The sequence below is a fragment of the Hyperolius riggenbachi genome, chromosome 8, assembly GCF_040937935.1.
Source record: "Hyperolius riggenbachi isolate aHypRig1 chromosome 8, aHypRig1.pri, whole genome shotgun sequence".
Classification (NCBI taxonomy): Eukaryota; Metazoa; Chordata; class Amphibia; order Anura; family Hyperoliidae; genus Hyperolius; species Hyperolius riggenbachi.
The window spans coordinates 152,607,378-152,622,076 of NC_090653.1; the positions used below are offsets into that span (position 1 = coordinate 152,607,378).

A 14,699-nucleotide genomic window follows, 5' to 3' on the forward strand; every position below is an offset into this window, starting at 1 on the left:
CATAGATAATAGGATAACAGAGGCGCCAATAGGATAAACAACACTAAAAGAACTTAAAAACGCATCTTGGTAATAAAGGAGGCAGTGTGGACTCACCCCCTCCAAGCAGAACACACGACTCAAAGACAGAGGCGCTCAGTGTTGATGATACTGGCAGATGCTGTTTACTCCTATCTGTTATTGCCTGATGAAGCGGGTTTGTATCCCGTGAAACGCGTTGCACTTTATTTGGAGTATCCAATAAAATTGTTTTGACTGAAAATCCACAGTCGTGTGTTCTGCTTGGAGGGGGTGAGTCCACCACTGCCTCCTCTATTACCAAGATGGGTTTTTAAGTTCTTTTAGTGTTGTTTATCCTATTATAAAAAACAAGTGTCAGCGCCAAGGCAGAAGGCGACCGCAGCCGAGAAGGACAATGTCCAAAAGTCCACACAAGCAATGAATATATAAAGTCAGCGCAGGTCTATAGTAATACAGCTTTCATCATTTTTTGGTATACAGGATCTTCGAACAAAAGGGTAAAGAAGCAAGGCTTACCAGATTCCAACAACCCACATTATAAGGTTGTAAACGAGTTTGATAGGTGGTCCGCAGAACTTTCAAATGGTGTCGTTTCACCAGCGATGTTGCACACTACAGATTCCTCCGGAATATAGTAGATATCCTGAGATCGCAGAGACTCACCAAAGGGGAGTCCAGTAGGATAGTGACATGAAAGAGATGTACGGCACATCTAAGTGTAAACCGTCTTTATTACATAACAAGTAAAACAATTAAAAACAAGGATAAAGGAAAACTCACATACGGGGCCCGTGCACTGGGAACCCCGAAAAAGTAGCGCGCATAAAATGGTCAATAGAAGACCTCAAATAAAATGGTGCCGCCTGTCGCCTTCCTTGTTTTTAATTGTTTTACTTGTTATGTAATAAAGACGGTTTACACTTAGATGTGCCGTACATCTCTTTCATGTCACTATCCTACTGGACTCCCCTTTGGTGAGTCTCTGCGATCTCAGGATATCTACTATATTCCGGAGGAATCTGTTGTTTATCCTATTGGCGCCTCTGTTATCCTATTATCTACATCAAGTCCACCCTTGGTGGAGGGTTGTACCCTTCCTTCTTCAACTACAGAGAGCGACTTTTTAATCCTGAGTGGGGTCAGGACAATCTCCCCACCTGCTTTGACAGTGGTTGCCTACTTGGTAACCCTGGTTTGTGAGTATTAAATTAATATTATTACTCTATCAATTATACCTTACCAGTACATACTACACTATATTGGGCTCTTGGTGTTCTCTCTTTTTCTCTGAGTTTCATAGAGTTCTATGTTGATTTCTATGTTGAGTTTTTGCATGAATTTGTGTGGTTGATTTTTGAAATAAGAATTGAAACAAAACTGAAGATCATTGCCACCAGAGTGCAGTTTCCTGAAAAAACACACCTGATCATTATGAACAACAGCTTCAGTCTTGCTCCAGTTTCCATAAGTCTGTCTCTAGGTATCTTGCATGATCTTCTTTGCATGTTCAGCCTGTGTTGTTTATCTTCGCTGTGGCTCACTGTTGGATCTTATAACTACAGGAAAAACGCTGGGCCACGGTGCTTTCGGGAAGGTGGTGGAAGCCTCTGCTTTTGGCATTGATAAATGTTCAACTTGCAAAACTGTTGCTGTTAAGATGCTTAAAGGTATTATTTCTACTTGTGTTTCTCTGTTGATACATTTTTAACAATATTCATAATATGGAACTCAATGTGGTGTAGTCACTAAAAAATGGTAAAATTTCAGGACGCGTGCGTTAGTCACTCTGTGCACATCATGCGGATGCTACCAGTATAAAAGCAATGAACACATTGGGCATGATTCTCAAAGCTTTTTCACCTGTTGCCCTCTGTTTTCAACTTATCTATGTTACTTTTTTAAGCTCCCCAAGAGCAAAAATATAAAAGAATTAACGTAAGAAAAGTAATATTTAAGTTAATCAGGAACTTACTTTGAGTGGTTATTTTACTTGTAAAGGTGCTGATAGGTTATTGTTTCTCAATTAGGTGATAAATAAGTCATTTATGAGAAGTTTTGTGAATAGAGCCCAATGTGTGCCTAATATGAGTTACGCAAACTATGGGACATACGCTGCATAGTTTGCGTACTGGCCGGTAAACATTTCACACTGGGGCGGTGCGTTAATTATACCGCACCCCATGGCAGGGCAATGAAAGTCTATGGAGAATTTCATACTGACGCGGTACAGCGTGATGCGACAAAAGTGATGTTTTTGCGGCAGACACTCGGATAAACCTACATTACTGCGCAGTTATGCGTCCGACTTGTGGCGAAGTGCGGTGGACCAGAAGTAATGTAAATCTATGGCAGTGGTATTTCTGCAATCTGCTTCCGCACATGTGATCGCATCGGCCACAGGAAGTGATCATCGCTCCCCGCTTGGCTGGCTGCCACACGGGGATTACCATGAACTAACGCAATAATCCCCGAAGGCTTGTTTTTAGCGGTGCTGGGCCGCGTACCACTGCTGCCGCCAATCTGCTTTGTGAAACTGACCTTACTGTCTTTTAGTGAATAGACACCCATATTATTTGTCTATAGTACTAGTTACAAATTGTTTATCATACTGTGAAATATAAAGCGGTAATTTACTAAAGGAGTATTCAGTTACATTGTAAAGTGTCTCCACTGATTTTTTTTTTGGGTGTGAAGTGTATCCTTGCGGTACAGCACTGTGTGTAAACCTATATAGGCCAATTTCACTATTGTTAAATCTCTTGGTGGTCTGTTGCAGCCAAAACTCCCATCCAATCAACCTGTAATCTATTTCGAAAAGTTTATCTATTGAAAAGTTGATCAGTCTTGAAGGTAAATTGTCATTGAACAGGTGGGGAAAGGAGTAGTGGAGATTGACACATAGCTTTCGAGTTCTTGCAGGTTAATAGCTTCACAATCAGATATCTGCTTAAAGGTGGCCACACACGATGCAATAAAATGATCCGATTTTACGGCAATTCGATAAAAACGATCGGCTCTCCTGAAAAAATCGAAAGCTTTTTTTTCATTCGACTGAAAAATCCGATCGGATTTCCCGGTTTTTTCGATTTTAATCGAACTGGAATGCCAGATATTTTTCTTCAATCTTTCTAAAGATTGTATGGTGTGTGTTAGATTGTCAATTTATTACTATACACACCCTAGCAATTTTCTCTGATTTTCCAATCATTTTTATCATAATTGGGTACAAAATTGAACAAAGGTGTGTGGTACATTGGTTAGATTTTTGACAGGTTACAATCAGTCATAAAAATTGATTGCAATTCTTAAATTGAACAGATATTTAAAAAATTGTATGGTGTGTGGCCACCTTAAAACTTAAGGTGGCCACACACGATACAATAAAATGATCCGATTTTACAGTAATTCGATAAAAACGATCGTATCTCTCGAAAAAATCGAAAGCTTTTTTTTCATTCGACTGAAAAATCCGATCGGATTTACCGTTTTTTTCGATTTAAATCGATCCGGAATGCCAGATATTTCTCTTCAATTTCTGCTAAAGATTGTATGGTGTGTGGCCACCTTAATAGAGATTGAGTAGGAGAATGTAGTACAGCTAAAGGTCCGTACACACGCCGGACTGCAGGCAACGACGGGTCTGTCGTCACCTCCCACTGGGCGGGTTTTAAGCAGGCAGTCCGGCGTATGTACAGTCTGTCGGCGGACTGATACGGCTGTTTCTGAGCGATCCGCCGGGCGGATCGCTCAGAAACAGCCATATCAGTCTGCAGACAGACTGTACACACACCGGGTTGTCGCTGGAATGCCCACCCAGCGGTAGGTGACGACGGACTCATCGTTGCCTGCAGTCCGGCGTGTGTACGGACCTTAAGAAATAGAACATTAGTACCAAAGATATGAGTCTTGTTTGAGTATTGTTTCCAGTACAGGAAAAGTTAAGAAACTTCAGTTATTATCTATGCAAAAGAGCTTCTTTGAGCTCTCCGACTAATTTAGTCAGAGAACAATGCTATTTTCTAAAGCACTTATCTCAACCTGTCTCTCACAGTTTCTTGTTTGTTTAAAGAAAACCTGTATCGAAGAAAACCTCACCTGGGGGGTACTCACCCCGGGTGGGGGAAACCTCCGGATCCTATTGAGGCTTCCCCCGTCCTCCTTGGTCCCATGGCGGTGGCGAAAATCCTCCCGGACCGGCGACGATGTAAATATTTACCTTCCCGGCTCAAGCGCAGGCACAGTATCTGCTCTCCCCCTCAGAGATAGGCGGAAATAGCTGATCACTGTTGGGCCACTCTACTGCGCAGGCACAAGTCTCCAGCGCCTGCGCAGTAGAGCGGACCCAACAGAGATCGGCTATTTTCGCTGCAACAGTGCCCCCGCTGGAGCCAGGAGAGGTAAATAAATCAGCGCTTGTCAGGTTTGTCGAGGAAGGATTCCGGGACACTTCGGGGGAGCCAGCGCTGGACTGCCTGCAGCTACAGGGGAGGGGGAAGCCTCATTGGGACCCTGAGGCTTCCCCCTCCCGAGGTGAGTACTCCCCAGAGGAATTTTTTTTTGTATACAGAGTCTTCTGCCAGAAAGTTCAAAGAGTCATTAGCTCGGCTCTGTTTCATAATTTAAAATACAGAGTGTAATTTGTAAACTACAAATATTAGAGAATGATGCAATGTTATAGAAAAACAGCTATATAATTGAAAATAAAAATGTGAGACTCATTGGTACTAATGTTCTATTAAGTATCCATACTACATATACAATTCATGGGCCCATATTCAATTCACTTTTTCACCTGAGTTATCTCCTAGGAGATATTTTTCATCTTCTGTTTAAACTAACTTTTAAGCATTTTACAATTGAAAAAGTACCCAAAAGTTAGTGAAAGAGTACCACCACATTTATTTTGAGTATTTGCTTACTTGCTGGAAGCTTAAACGGAATTTTATGGCAAGTTGTGAAAATATCACCTAGGAGAAAAGGGGAATTGTATATGGCCCATTATTTCATAAGTTGTTTTTTTTTGCTTCAGTGTCCCTTTAAATCAGGCATTGAAGCATAATTTAAACTAGATTACCAATTAAACTGTTGATAGTAAGCCTGCATGAAGTCTCAAGGCCCATACCCACAATGCAATCTTTCTAAACAATTTTTTCACAGCGAACAATTTTTTCCATGATTAACGATGTATCCATGGTGCACGTTCGTTTTTGCACAGCCACCATGTTGGATTAAATCACTTAGGATCAATATGATCCTCAATGACTTTCGCAGGCTTTGTTGTGATCGTGTAAACGACGCGCAAATGGCGCTTGCAGATTTGGTCAGATGGATCAGGAAATGATCCTTCATCGGCAGAGATCCCCAATTTATCTGTCTGTGATCTGCCCGTGGGTACTTAGCTTCAGACTTATTCAGTAGTGGGAATGGGCAACTATGTGGAATGTGTAGATGGCTGATTTAGGTGGGCTGAGAAGATGTTATCACACTGCTCCTCATCTCCAGCCATCATTTTTTTTTATTTTTATTACTGTGACCAGGTCTTAAAGAGAATCTGTAACGTTAAAACGTCCCCTGGGGGGTACTCACCTCGGATGGGGGAAGCCTCAGGATCCTAATGAGGCTTCCCACGCCGTCTGCCGTCCCTCGGGGGTCTCGCTGTAGCCCTCCGTACAGCGGTGACGTAATATTTACCTTTGCAGGCTCCTGCGCAGGCGCTCTGGCTGCTTTCGCTCCGAAGGAGGCGGAAATACCCGATCTCAGTCGGGTCCGCTCTACTGCGCAGGCGCAAGTCTCCGGCGCCTGCGCAGTAGAGCGGACCCGACTGAGATCGGGTATTTCCACCTCCTTCGGAGCGAAAGCAGCCACAGCGCCCCCGCTGGAGCCTGCAAAGGTAAATATTGAATTGAACAGTCGGCACAGTCGCCGGCTGTTCGGAGGGCTGCAGCGAGACCTCCGTGGGACAGAGGACGGCGTGGGAAGCCTCATTAGGATCCTGAGGCTTCCCCCACCCGAGGTGAGTACCCCCCAGGGGATCTTTTTGTCGTTACAGAGTCTCTTTAAATGAGCAAACTCTGTCCTGCCATAATTTGTCCAGTTTGTAAAAAGGGAACTACTGTATTAAAAATGAATTAAAAGCTGAATGTGAAGAGGAGATGTGAGCTTGCCAGGTTTAACAATGAGAACTATGATTTAAAACCCACAACGCTGCAACTGGCATGAGAAGAAGCAAAATAACAGCTTTGAGAATGTTTTCTGTTTTTATAAAATGGCCACCCGTATCCATTCTAACAATATGAATGCGGCTGGCATAGATCCATTTTTATTTTAAAGGGCATTAAAAACAAACAGGTATACTAAACTGTCCGTAATCTTGTATAGGGGACATTGATAATCGGGTCAGGTTCACAAAACTCACAAAGTGGACAGCATAGACCAAGTTTATGAACGCCATCATAAAATTTAGCAGGTCAGAGCTTACATCAAGAATTCCAGGGAAAATAACAAGCAATGGTCTCATAGTAATTTATTCAGGGTTTGTTTAAAAACCACTGTGAAGCATAATGTGTATTATAAATATTATTTTGCTATTCTCTTCTGCAGCACATCTGGAGAGAGCAGATGACTGCAGTATTCAGATATCCTTTTAAAAAAAACAACACAAAAATAATAATCTGAATTCTAGAATGTTGCTTAGCATAGCCGTATTGCTTTGTGAAAGAGAAGTCTCGCTTAGCTGTGCTTTCCTTCTGGCAGATTTTGTGATATGTCTAAAGCCGCATCTACATGCGTAGATGCGGCCGCGATGCTCCTTATCAATCGAGCCGCTAATGCGGCTCGATTGATAAGATCCGACAGGACGGATCTTGCTTCCGCCGATTCCCTGCTCGCTCCCCGCGAGGGGACAATGGCAGGGAATCGAGCGGAAGATAAGCGGCGCCGGCGGGGACGAGCGGGGAATCGAATGCGGCGCATGCGCGGCGAGTGGGGACGCGGCGGGCACGCGCGGGGTCGCGGAAGAGGCGATCCGGCGGCTAATCGACCCGCCGGATCGCAGCCTCATCTACGCGTGTAGATGAGGCTTTAAGGTAGCCACTAACGGTTCAATTTCTAGCAAAAAATCGTCCGAGCGATCAGAAATTCTGATTGGATTGGTTGTAAATAATCTCTGTTGATAAGCACAGTCGATTACAAACCATTATAAAAATAGTAGTCCGATTGGATTTTTGTCAAACCAAAATTTGGATTTTCTTGTTGGTTGTGATAGATGGGAAGCAAAGATTGGTTCGTTGATGGTGTAGTGAACGATTTTTATTCCGATCAAAATTATCTGACTGTTAAAATGATTTTTCATTAGAAATTGGATCGTTAGTGGCCACCTTAATGCAACATACACACCTTAGACTTTACTCAAGTGATGCAGTTAGGCTGGGTTCACATACAATGTATACAGTTCTTTACAGTCCTGCCCTGTCCTGTCAGTTTGCATCAGTTTTAAGGACATGAAAGGAAATAGAAACATTGTTTGTGTGAACCCAGCCACATAAAACTAATACAAAACTGAAGAAAATGGTCAGGTCTGGACTGGACTGGATCTGTACACCTATTATATGTGAACCCAGCCACAGGGCCTATTTACACTGAACACTGAAAAATAGATGCATTTTAACCGATCAGTTGTTCAACAGTAGTGCATTGTGAAAAAGATTCAGTTAAAACATATATAATGTGAACTGAGCTATAGGGAACCATGGACATTACCTTGCTAATCAGTTGTCCGTTCAGTTACAACTGACAGCAACTGATTAAGTGTGTGAATGGACCCTTACTCCTGCTCTGTTTAGTAAAATGTAAAGTCTGTACCGGTATCCCTCAGTGACACTTGGCTTCTCTTTAGTGGTCTGACGGAATTTGTCACAGTAAAGCTTATATATCTTACGATTTGATGGGGGATCGACCATCCGATTTGATAATTATTATCGAATCGGATGTAAATCGGTGCTGCCACAAGGTGTCCCGAATGACAATTCAACTAATTTAGGCCCAAAATTGGTTAAGTGTATCGAATAGACATGCTAGGAAATCTGGGGTGGATGTGGTCGATCAGGTGCATGGTGGTAGTGGAGTGCCATATCGGGGTGAGATAGGAACACAACGGAAGCCCTGGTGCTATTACCCCAAATGTAAATGTGCCCCTCTGCCCATGTCACTCGCTGCGGTGCCCATCTATCTTCCAGTCCTGCATTCCCTCCTCACTCGCTGCCAGTGTATAGCACGTGGCGCACGTGGGACATCACACGCGCCCCAAATGCTATTTGCCAGTATCCTTGTGGGCCGGCAATGTGGAAGATGTATGGGCACTGCGACAGACAACAGCAATCAGGTATAAATGCACGGGCAGGGAAGCACATTTACAGAAGGGGCGCAGCGATGGTGGAGGCAGATGCGATGTCATGAGGCCGATTCCCAAGAGATTTCATGCTGAAATTGATCGGGAATCAGCCTGTGGTGTATGGGTAGCCAATAGATCTTACTCTGATCTGAATCTACCCACCTTTAATCTAGCCATTATTGTTCCTGCAGAAATTGTAAAGGAAGTTCTTGCAGCATAGTGCCTCTCTATGTCACCCCCCCCCCCCCCCCCACACACACACACACAACAAGCATGCATTGGGAGTCAAATAGCGCATCTGTACTGAAAATGTGCTACTTGAATGGACTTGTAAATATAATTTTGGGCAAATAAAAAAGTTCTAAGTGTGCACATGGCCTTTAGTCTCACTTAAGCCATTGTACATTGCTGCTAAATGAAATTTAAAGTCAGAAAAAGATGATGAGTTGTGAGCTTGTATTGTGTTTGAGATTCCTCACAGGGGCTGTGGTTGTTTTCCTTTGTCTCTTGATGTCTCTTTCAAAACCTAAACAGGATTTTCTATGCCTTGTAAAAATATCCCATTGTGCAGAGATGACTGTGTCCTGTTTATGTTGAACAGAGTGTGCAACAAACAACGAATGCAAGGCTTTAATGTCCGAGTTGAAGATCCTTATCCATATTGGGCATCATCTGAATGTTGTTAATTTACTGGGAGCTTGCACCAAGCCTGGAGGTAAGACTGTATGTGGTCACCATTAACTCATAACCCTCTGACACTTCTAGCATTTATCTGTAGCAAGGACCAAAGGCCGTTCAGCACTTCATGAGTTAAAGAATAAAATTCCAAATAAATAAAGGTTCATGTCTGAATTAACTGCAGACCAATTACTACGTTCTTTAGTAAATAAATGGTCGCGGGTCAATAAAAAAACAAATTTGAGCTCAGATTCATCAAAGTGTTCTCTTTTTAATGTAGGCATGTTGTACAACCATTACCACTGAATTTTTACTTTGATGATTTTGCTGCTTGATATATTGATGAATGTTAAGCAATTTGCTGAGCATGTTTTCTTTGTGATGGATGCTGCACAATGTAACTAGTCTGAAGTTGCCCTGGCTCTGTCATGCACAGTGTGCAATAAACTGAAGGAATACCATACAATCCCTATAACGGTAACTTTAAATTACTCAGTCTCAGTAGCATTTAATAAAATTACTAGATAGCGTGTGAAAAACACTTCTGTGATATTGTGCTTAAGATGACTACAGGTAGCATGACAGGCACCCAATCTAGTTTTCAGCCATATCTGAGTGTCCAATAGGAGGCCCTGGCCAATTTGTCTTGCAGGAGCAATATACTTGTGATTGATGTTGTTCCCTTCAGACACGTGGTACTGCATTTGGCTTTTCCATCCCCCTGCCCTCTCCTCAGACATACACATAAAAATTTGAGAACGTGCCTAAGTAGAGCCAGATGATGTACGCTTGTACTGTCAAACTCTTAGGTTTGGGGGTGGCTGTAGACATGGCTCAAGGGTTTTTGATAAATCCAGGGCTTATAGTTCTGGATGTGGTTTAAAACTAATGTAAAGTGTAACCCAACCCCAAAACTTTCTGTATTGAGGATGGAAGGATCTGAATATCTCTGTTTTTTTAAATACTGTTTGTGAACCCATTTTGGAGGATTGCATTTTTTTCTGATCTCAGTGACCCCATCACTATAACAGAAAGCAAGGAGGTTCTTCTACTTGGGCCACAGACTGGTCTTGATGAATTTTTTAACACTTTTATGTGCTAATTATAAAAGAATTGTCATTGAGTACTATGGCCCCACTGGAGAGATTGTACCACATTTCCTGTCTTCAGTTACTGGGACAGCAAGTGAGGATACAGCTCCACAACACCAATCTAGGTAGCAACTGAATCTGAGAGAGCCTAAGCGCTTTGAGTCCTATGGGAGAAAAGCGCTATAGAAATGTTATTGTTTTGTATTGTGTATTGTATTGTAAAAAAACCTGATAGAGTCCATTCCTCACTTTTTCCAAGATAGAAAATATAAGTTTAGCCAGCCTCACCAAGCCTAAAGGCCCGTACACACGCTTGATTGAGGCGGCCGATAACGACCGCCTCAGCCAATAGTCAGGACTGTGTACAGCAGCCGCCAACCCATAAGTGATCCGCCCGGCAGATCAACTCATCCCTGCAACGGCCTATTGCATTGTCTGTGCTGCTCCCGCCGCCCGCCAAGTGACTTCACGCGCACTCCGATCCGTTGTCTCTCCACATACCTCCCCCCTCCCGCATAGCAACAGAACACATCTCGTCAGCTTCTTAGCTGACAAACATCTCTACAGGCCATCCAGCATTATGTCGTTGATCGGAGATCAGGGTGACATTGCTGCCAGCAATGTCACCCTGATCTCCGATGAACGACATAAGTCAAGGTGTGTGTACACGCTGCAAACTTTGACTGTAATTAAATTAGATTGCTTTAGACTGCACAGGGACTCACGCCCTTCAGCAAATTGAATAAAACATGTTACAGAGGGTGGTGGCAGGCATGCAGCCAGTGTTGTGCTTTCAAAATTAGGAAGCACAGCAAAATGAGCATAATTTTTAAGTTGCATTTAACAAATATTTTTTTCTCAGTTTCAAAACAATAGAAAATAAAAATTGCTGAAAAAAATGGTATAGAGTCCCTTTAACTTCCAGTTGTATACTTTAAAAACTGAAATTATTACATCTACTAACCTCACCCTTTTGTCAACTGCTACGGAGGAGGCTTAGGGAATTGTGGGAAGTATTGTCTGATAGTGATGAGAATGGAAACAGTCAGACAGTCAACTCTCCTCCTCTTATAGCCTGGGGACAGTGTCTGGACAGTTACAAATCAAGCTTAAAGGGGAACTGAAGAGAGAGTTATATGGAGGCTGTCCTGTTTATTTCCTTTTAATCAATACCAGTTGCCTGGCAGCCCTGCTGGTCTATTTCTCTGCAGTAGTATCTGATTAAAACCAGAAACAAGCATGCAGCTAGTCTTGTCAGATCAGACTTATAAGTCTGAACCACTGAAACACCTGATCTGCTGCATGCTTGTTCAGGGGCTATGGCTAATAGTATTAGAGGCAGAGGATCAGCAGGGCTGCCAGGCAACTGGTATTGTCTAAAAGGAAATAAACATGACAGCCTCCATATACCTCTCTCTTCAGTTCCCCTTTAAGCAGGGAATAGCAGCACAGTCAACTCAGAGAGGGATGATGTTACCCTCATAGTTGAACATCCTAATACATGACGAGTATGAGGGAGGTTTTAAGGGATGGGTAAATATCTTTCTGTAAGAGTATAAAAGGCAGGCATTTTATTTATAAAAGAACATGTTTTCTGCAGTTTCAGGCAACTGATTTGTAATCTAAAACAATCTATCTACCATATAGCTGGATAATTTTTGGAATGGAACTTTAGGCACACAAATATTACCCTCAGATATAGAGATGCTTTTCCACAAGGGGTCCAAAAGAGTCCAAGATGAATGTTCAGAAGTCATTCTCTAATTCAGCTGCATTCTTCTAATATTTTTGGGGTACACTCAGAGCGGCATTTTGGGATACTTCTCATACACTTATTCCAGAATCCATGGGCCAAATGTGGGATTGGAAGTCCCAGCAAAATAATAAGCTAAATGTTGCCCAACTTAAGATTTTCCTGTCTGGAAGCATAAAGTTTTCTATACTCCAGACTTTCTCTTACCTTCTTTCATCAGATTTTGCTTTTTGCTCACTGATTTATTTCAGTGGGTAATTACAGTGCTAGTTGTTTGTCACTCTACTTGATAAATTTCCTTATGTAAAATACACCAATACACTGTCATAAATCAACACCTATGATTAGGCCTATTTTTATTACAGTGTAGCAAAACTGGTTTCTGGTAATCTGATCCATTCATCTACACTATAAGCCTAAATTCTTGTAATGTTCAAGCATCTGGCTTTTTTCAACCCATATAGAATAAAGATCATGACATTAGAAACTCTTGGCTCTCAGGGAAGGAATGAAACCTTCTACAGTAACAGGTTTGATGTATGATAGTTATGTTTGGCATCTTCTCTGGGGTGTTGATTTATTAAGCTAATAAGATAAAGAGGAATTTTAGTGTCTGCGTCAGAGAGCGAGAGACGGAGTGAAATGAGATAAGACTTGGACTGACAGCACGTTTGTGTGAACAGTTGAGGTGGATCTGTAGCACATTGTATGTCACTACAAACAAAAACATGAGGATCTAGCCAAGTACAGATTAGGTCTAATGTGTTGGTATACTTACAGGCCATTTGTAAAGTACTTCATGCATTCTGAAGAGTGATTACATGAAACACAATTGTCCCATGTATGCTGACACGCCATTGATATGTCATCGAGTGAAGCAAAGCAAGTATGAAAAGAGATAGCTTTGCTTATTCTACAAAGATGTCCTGAAGTGAGTGCAGTCTCCCTCCCAGTTTCCAGTAACCCTGGGAGCCATATGACATTAGGCTCACCCTATGGATATGGAAACTCTTGATGTTAACTTTTTTACATACAGATAATCTTGTCATTGTATGTCTAGGTGGTGAACTCCTCTTCATTTAGTTTATATATGTCTATACATGTTATTGATAGCATATTGGCTCATGTTACAAATGTAGGTTGTGCTGTTCACTGCTCAGAACAGTGATTGTTACAATTGCAAAGGATAAAGAGGGGCTGGTGCTCAATGCTGGCTGAGGCACTGTGACCTGGACCCGGGAGCAGTGATGTGCTCCGGCATTCAGATTCCCAGATAGACTTGTAGAAGAAAATCGCAATGCACCCAAACAACCTGCTTCCTCAGAGACCAAAGACCTTTGGTCTGTGAGGAAGCAGGTCACCTCTCCACAAAACGGCCGTTAGGCCATCTGTTACTACTTTTTGCAAGTCTGTACATATGTGAACCTGTGAAGGAATAACCCTAGAAGTACTGTATTAGTTCGGTGCACAGCACTTTTCTTCTATAAGTCTATTTAACAGTGATTGTGTTTTACTGTACCTACCTTTCTCATAACACAAATCTAACAGGGTTCTTATATTAGACTTGATTCAAAAAACTTATCTCACAAAGTACACCATCTTATGTGTTTTCATCTTATTTGTAATAAACCTTTTAACAACCCAACATGCAAAAAAGGAATCATAAGGCAAGAAAAGTGGTATTATTGATATTAATCGGACAACTTATTTTGCTTGAAAATTGCTGAAAATAATTGTATGAATAAAGTTAGAATTAAGTAAGAAGAAATGATTCATGAATCAATGACATTGACTGAAACCAAGATTCCCTATCAGGCTTATACAGTGTTTGTTCTTTTCAATAAGTCTGTTTATGACATGCAATCATAAGTAACACTTTATATGGTTATATTAGAAGTTATATATAAAGTTTTTTTACTTCTAAATATGCATTCCTTTAATTCAACTCACTTTATTTTTTTATTCAGGACCTCTGATGATCATTGTGGAATACTGCAAGTACGGAAATTTATCAAATTATTTAAGAAGCAAAAGAGGAGATTTTATAGCTTACAAGGTATATACATGATACATGAGTGGCATAAAAGAACAAACAAATTGACAAAGCCTACAATGTGTTGTCTTACACCTTTCTATTCATAAAAACACAGTGCATAATCTCTGCATAAAATAATATAGCACACTACCAGAGTCTCACTGTACAAATATCAGTACTCAGTCTCAGAGCTTACTTCTGTCTATGTACAAGCTCTCTATTCAGCTGATGTCAAATTATTCACATGTAAACCTCAGTCCCCAAATCTTTCATCTTCATCTGATGAACAAGCAAGCATTGACCAACAACAACAAAAAACATGTCTTTCAATCACAGATGATTGTGAATGTGACCAACAAACTTACCCAATTGTTCTGCAGTGCTGACAATCTCTGAAACTTAAGTTGCCCTCCCCCCCCCCCCCCAAAAAAAAAAAAAAACCCAGCATGCCACCCTGGAAGAATTTTCCATTTTTTCTCATACAAAACTATACAGTCATTCAGTCTACTTTGTCTAAACCCAATGCAAAGCCAAATAGTGGATACAAGAACTACCCAACACCATGCTCTTATTTCTATATGGTGATGATATTTCACCTAGTTACCTAGGTAACAGGGGCCATGCTAGTTGGCCAATGTGTGCTATGTAGGTGGCAAAAATAATGGTAAAATTACCATGCGCTGCACGCACCCTGCAACTTTACCAATCTTTAGAGAACGTGGCCCTACAAGA

General features: G+C 41.6%; 1 protein-coding gene across 3 annotated transcripts in view; it reads left to right on the plus strand.

Annotated features, from left to right (window-relative positions):
• LOC137527130 (vascular endothelial growth factor receptor kdr-like) overlaps window positions 1–14,699 on the plus strand; it is a 318,768-nt gene that overhangs the window by 250,837 nt on the left and 53,232 nt on the right. For 2 of the 3 annotated variants that reach the window (XM_068247550.1, XM_068247551.1), the window contains 3 exons: window positions 1,584–1,688; window positions 9,012–9,125; window positions 13,900–13,988. In XM_068247550.1, the coding sequence (XP_068103651.1) occupies window positions 1,584–1,688; window positions 9,012–9,125; window positions 13,900–13,988 (308 nt within the window). The remainder of the gene's footprint in view (window positions 1–1,583; window positions 1,689–9,011; window positions 9,126–13,899; window positions 13,989–14,699) is intronic. The other variant, XM_068247553.1, reaches the window with a different exon arrangement.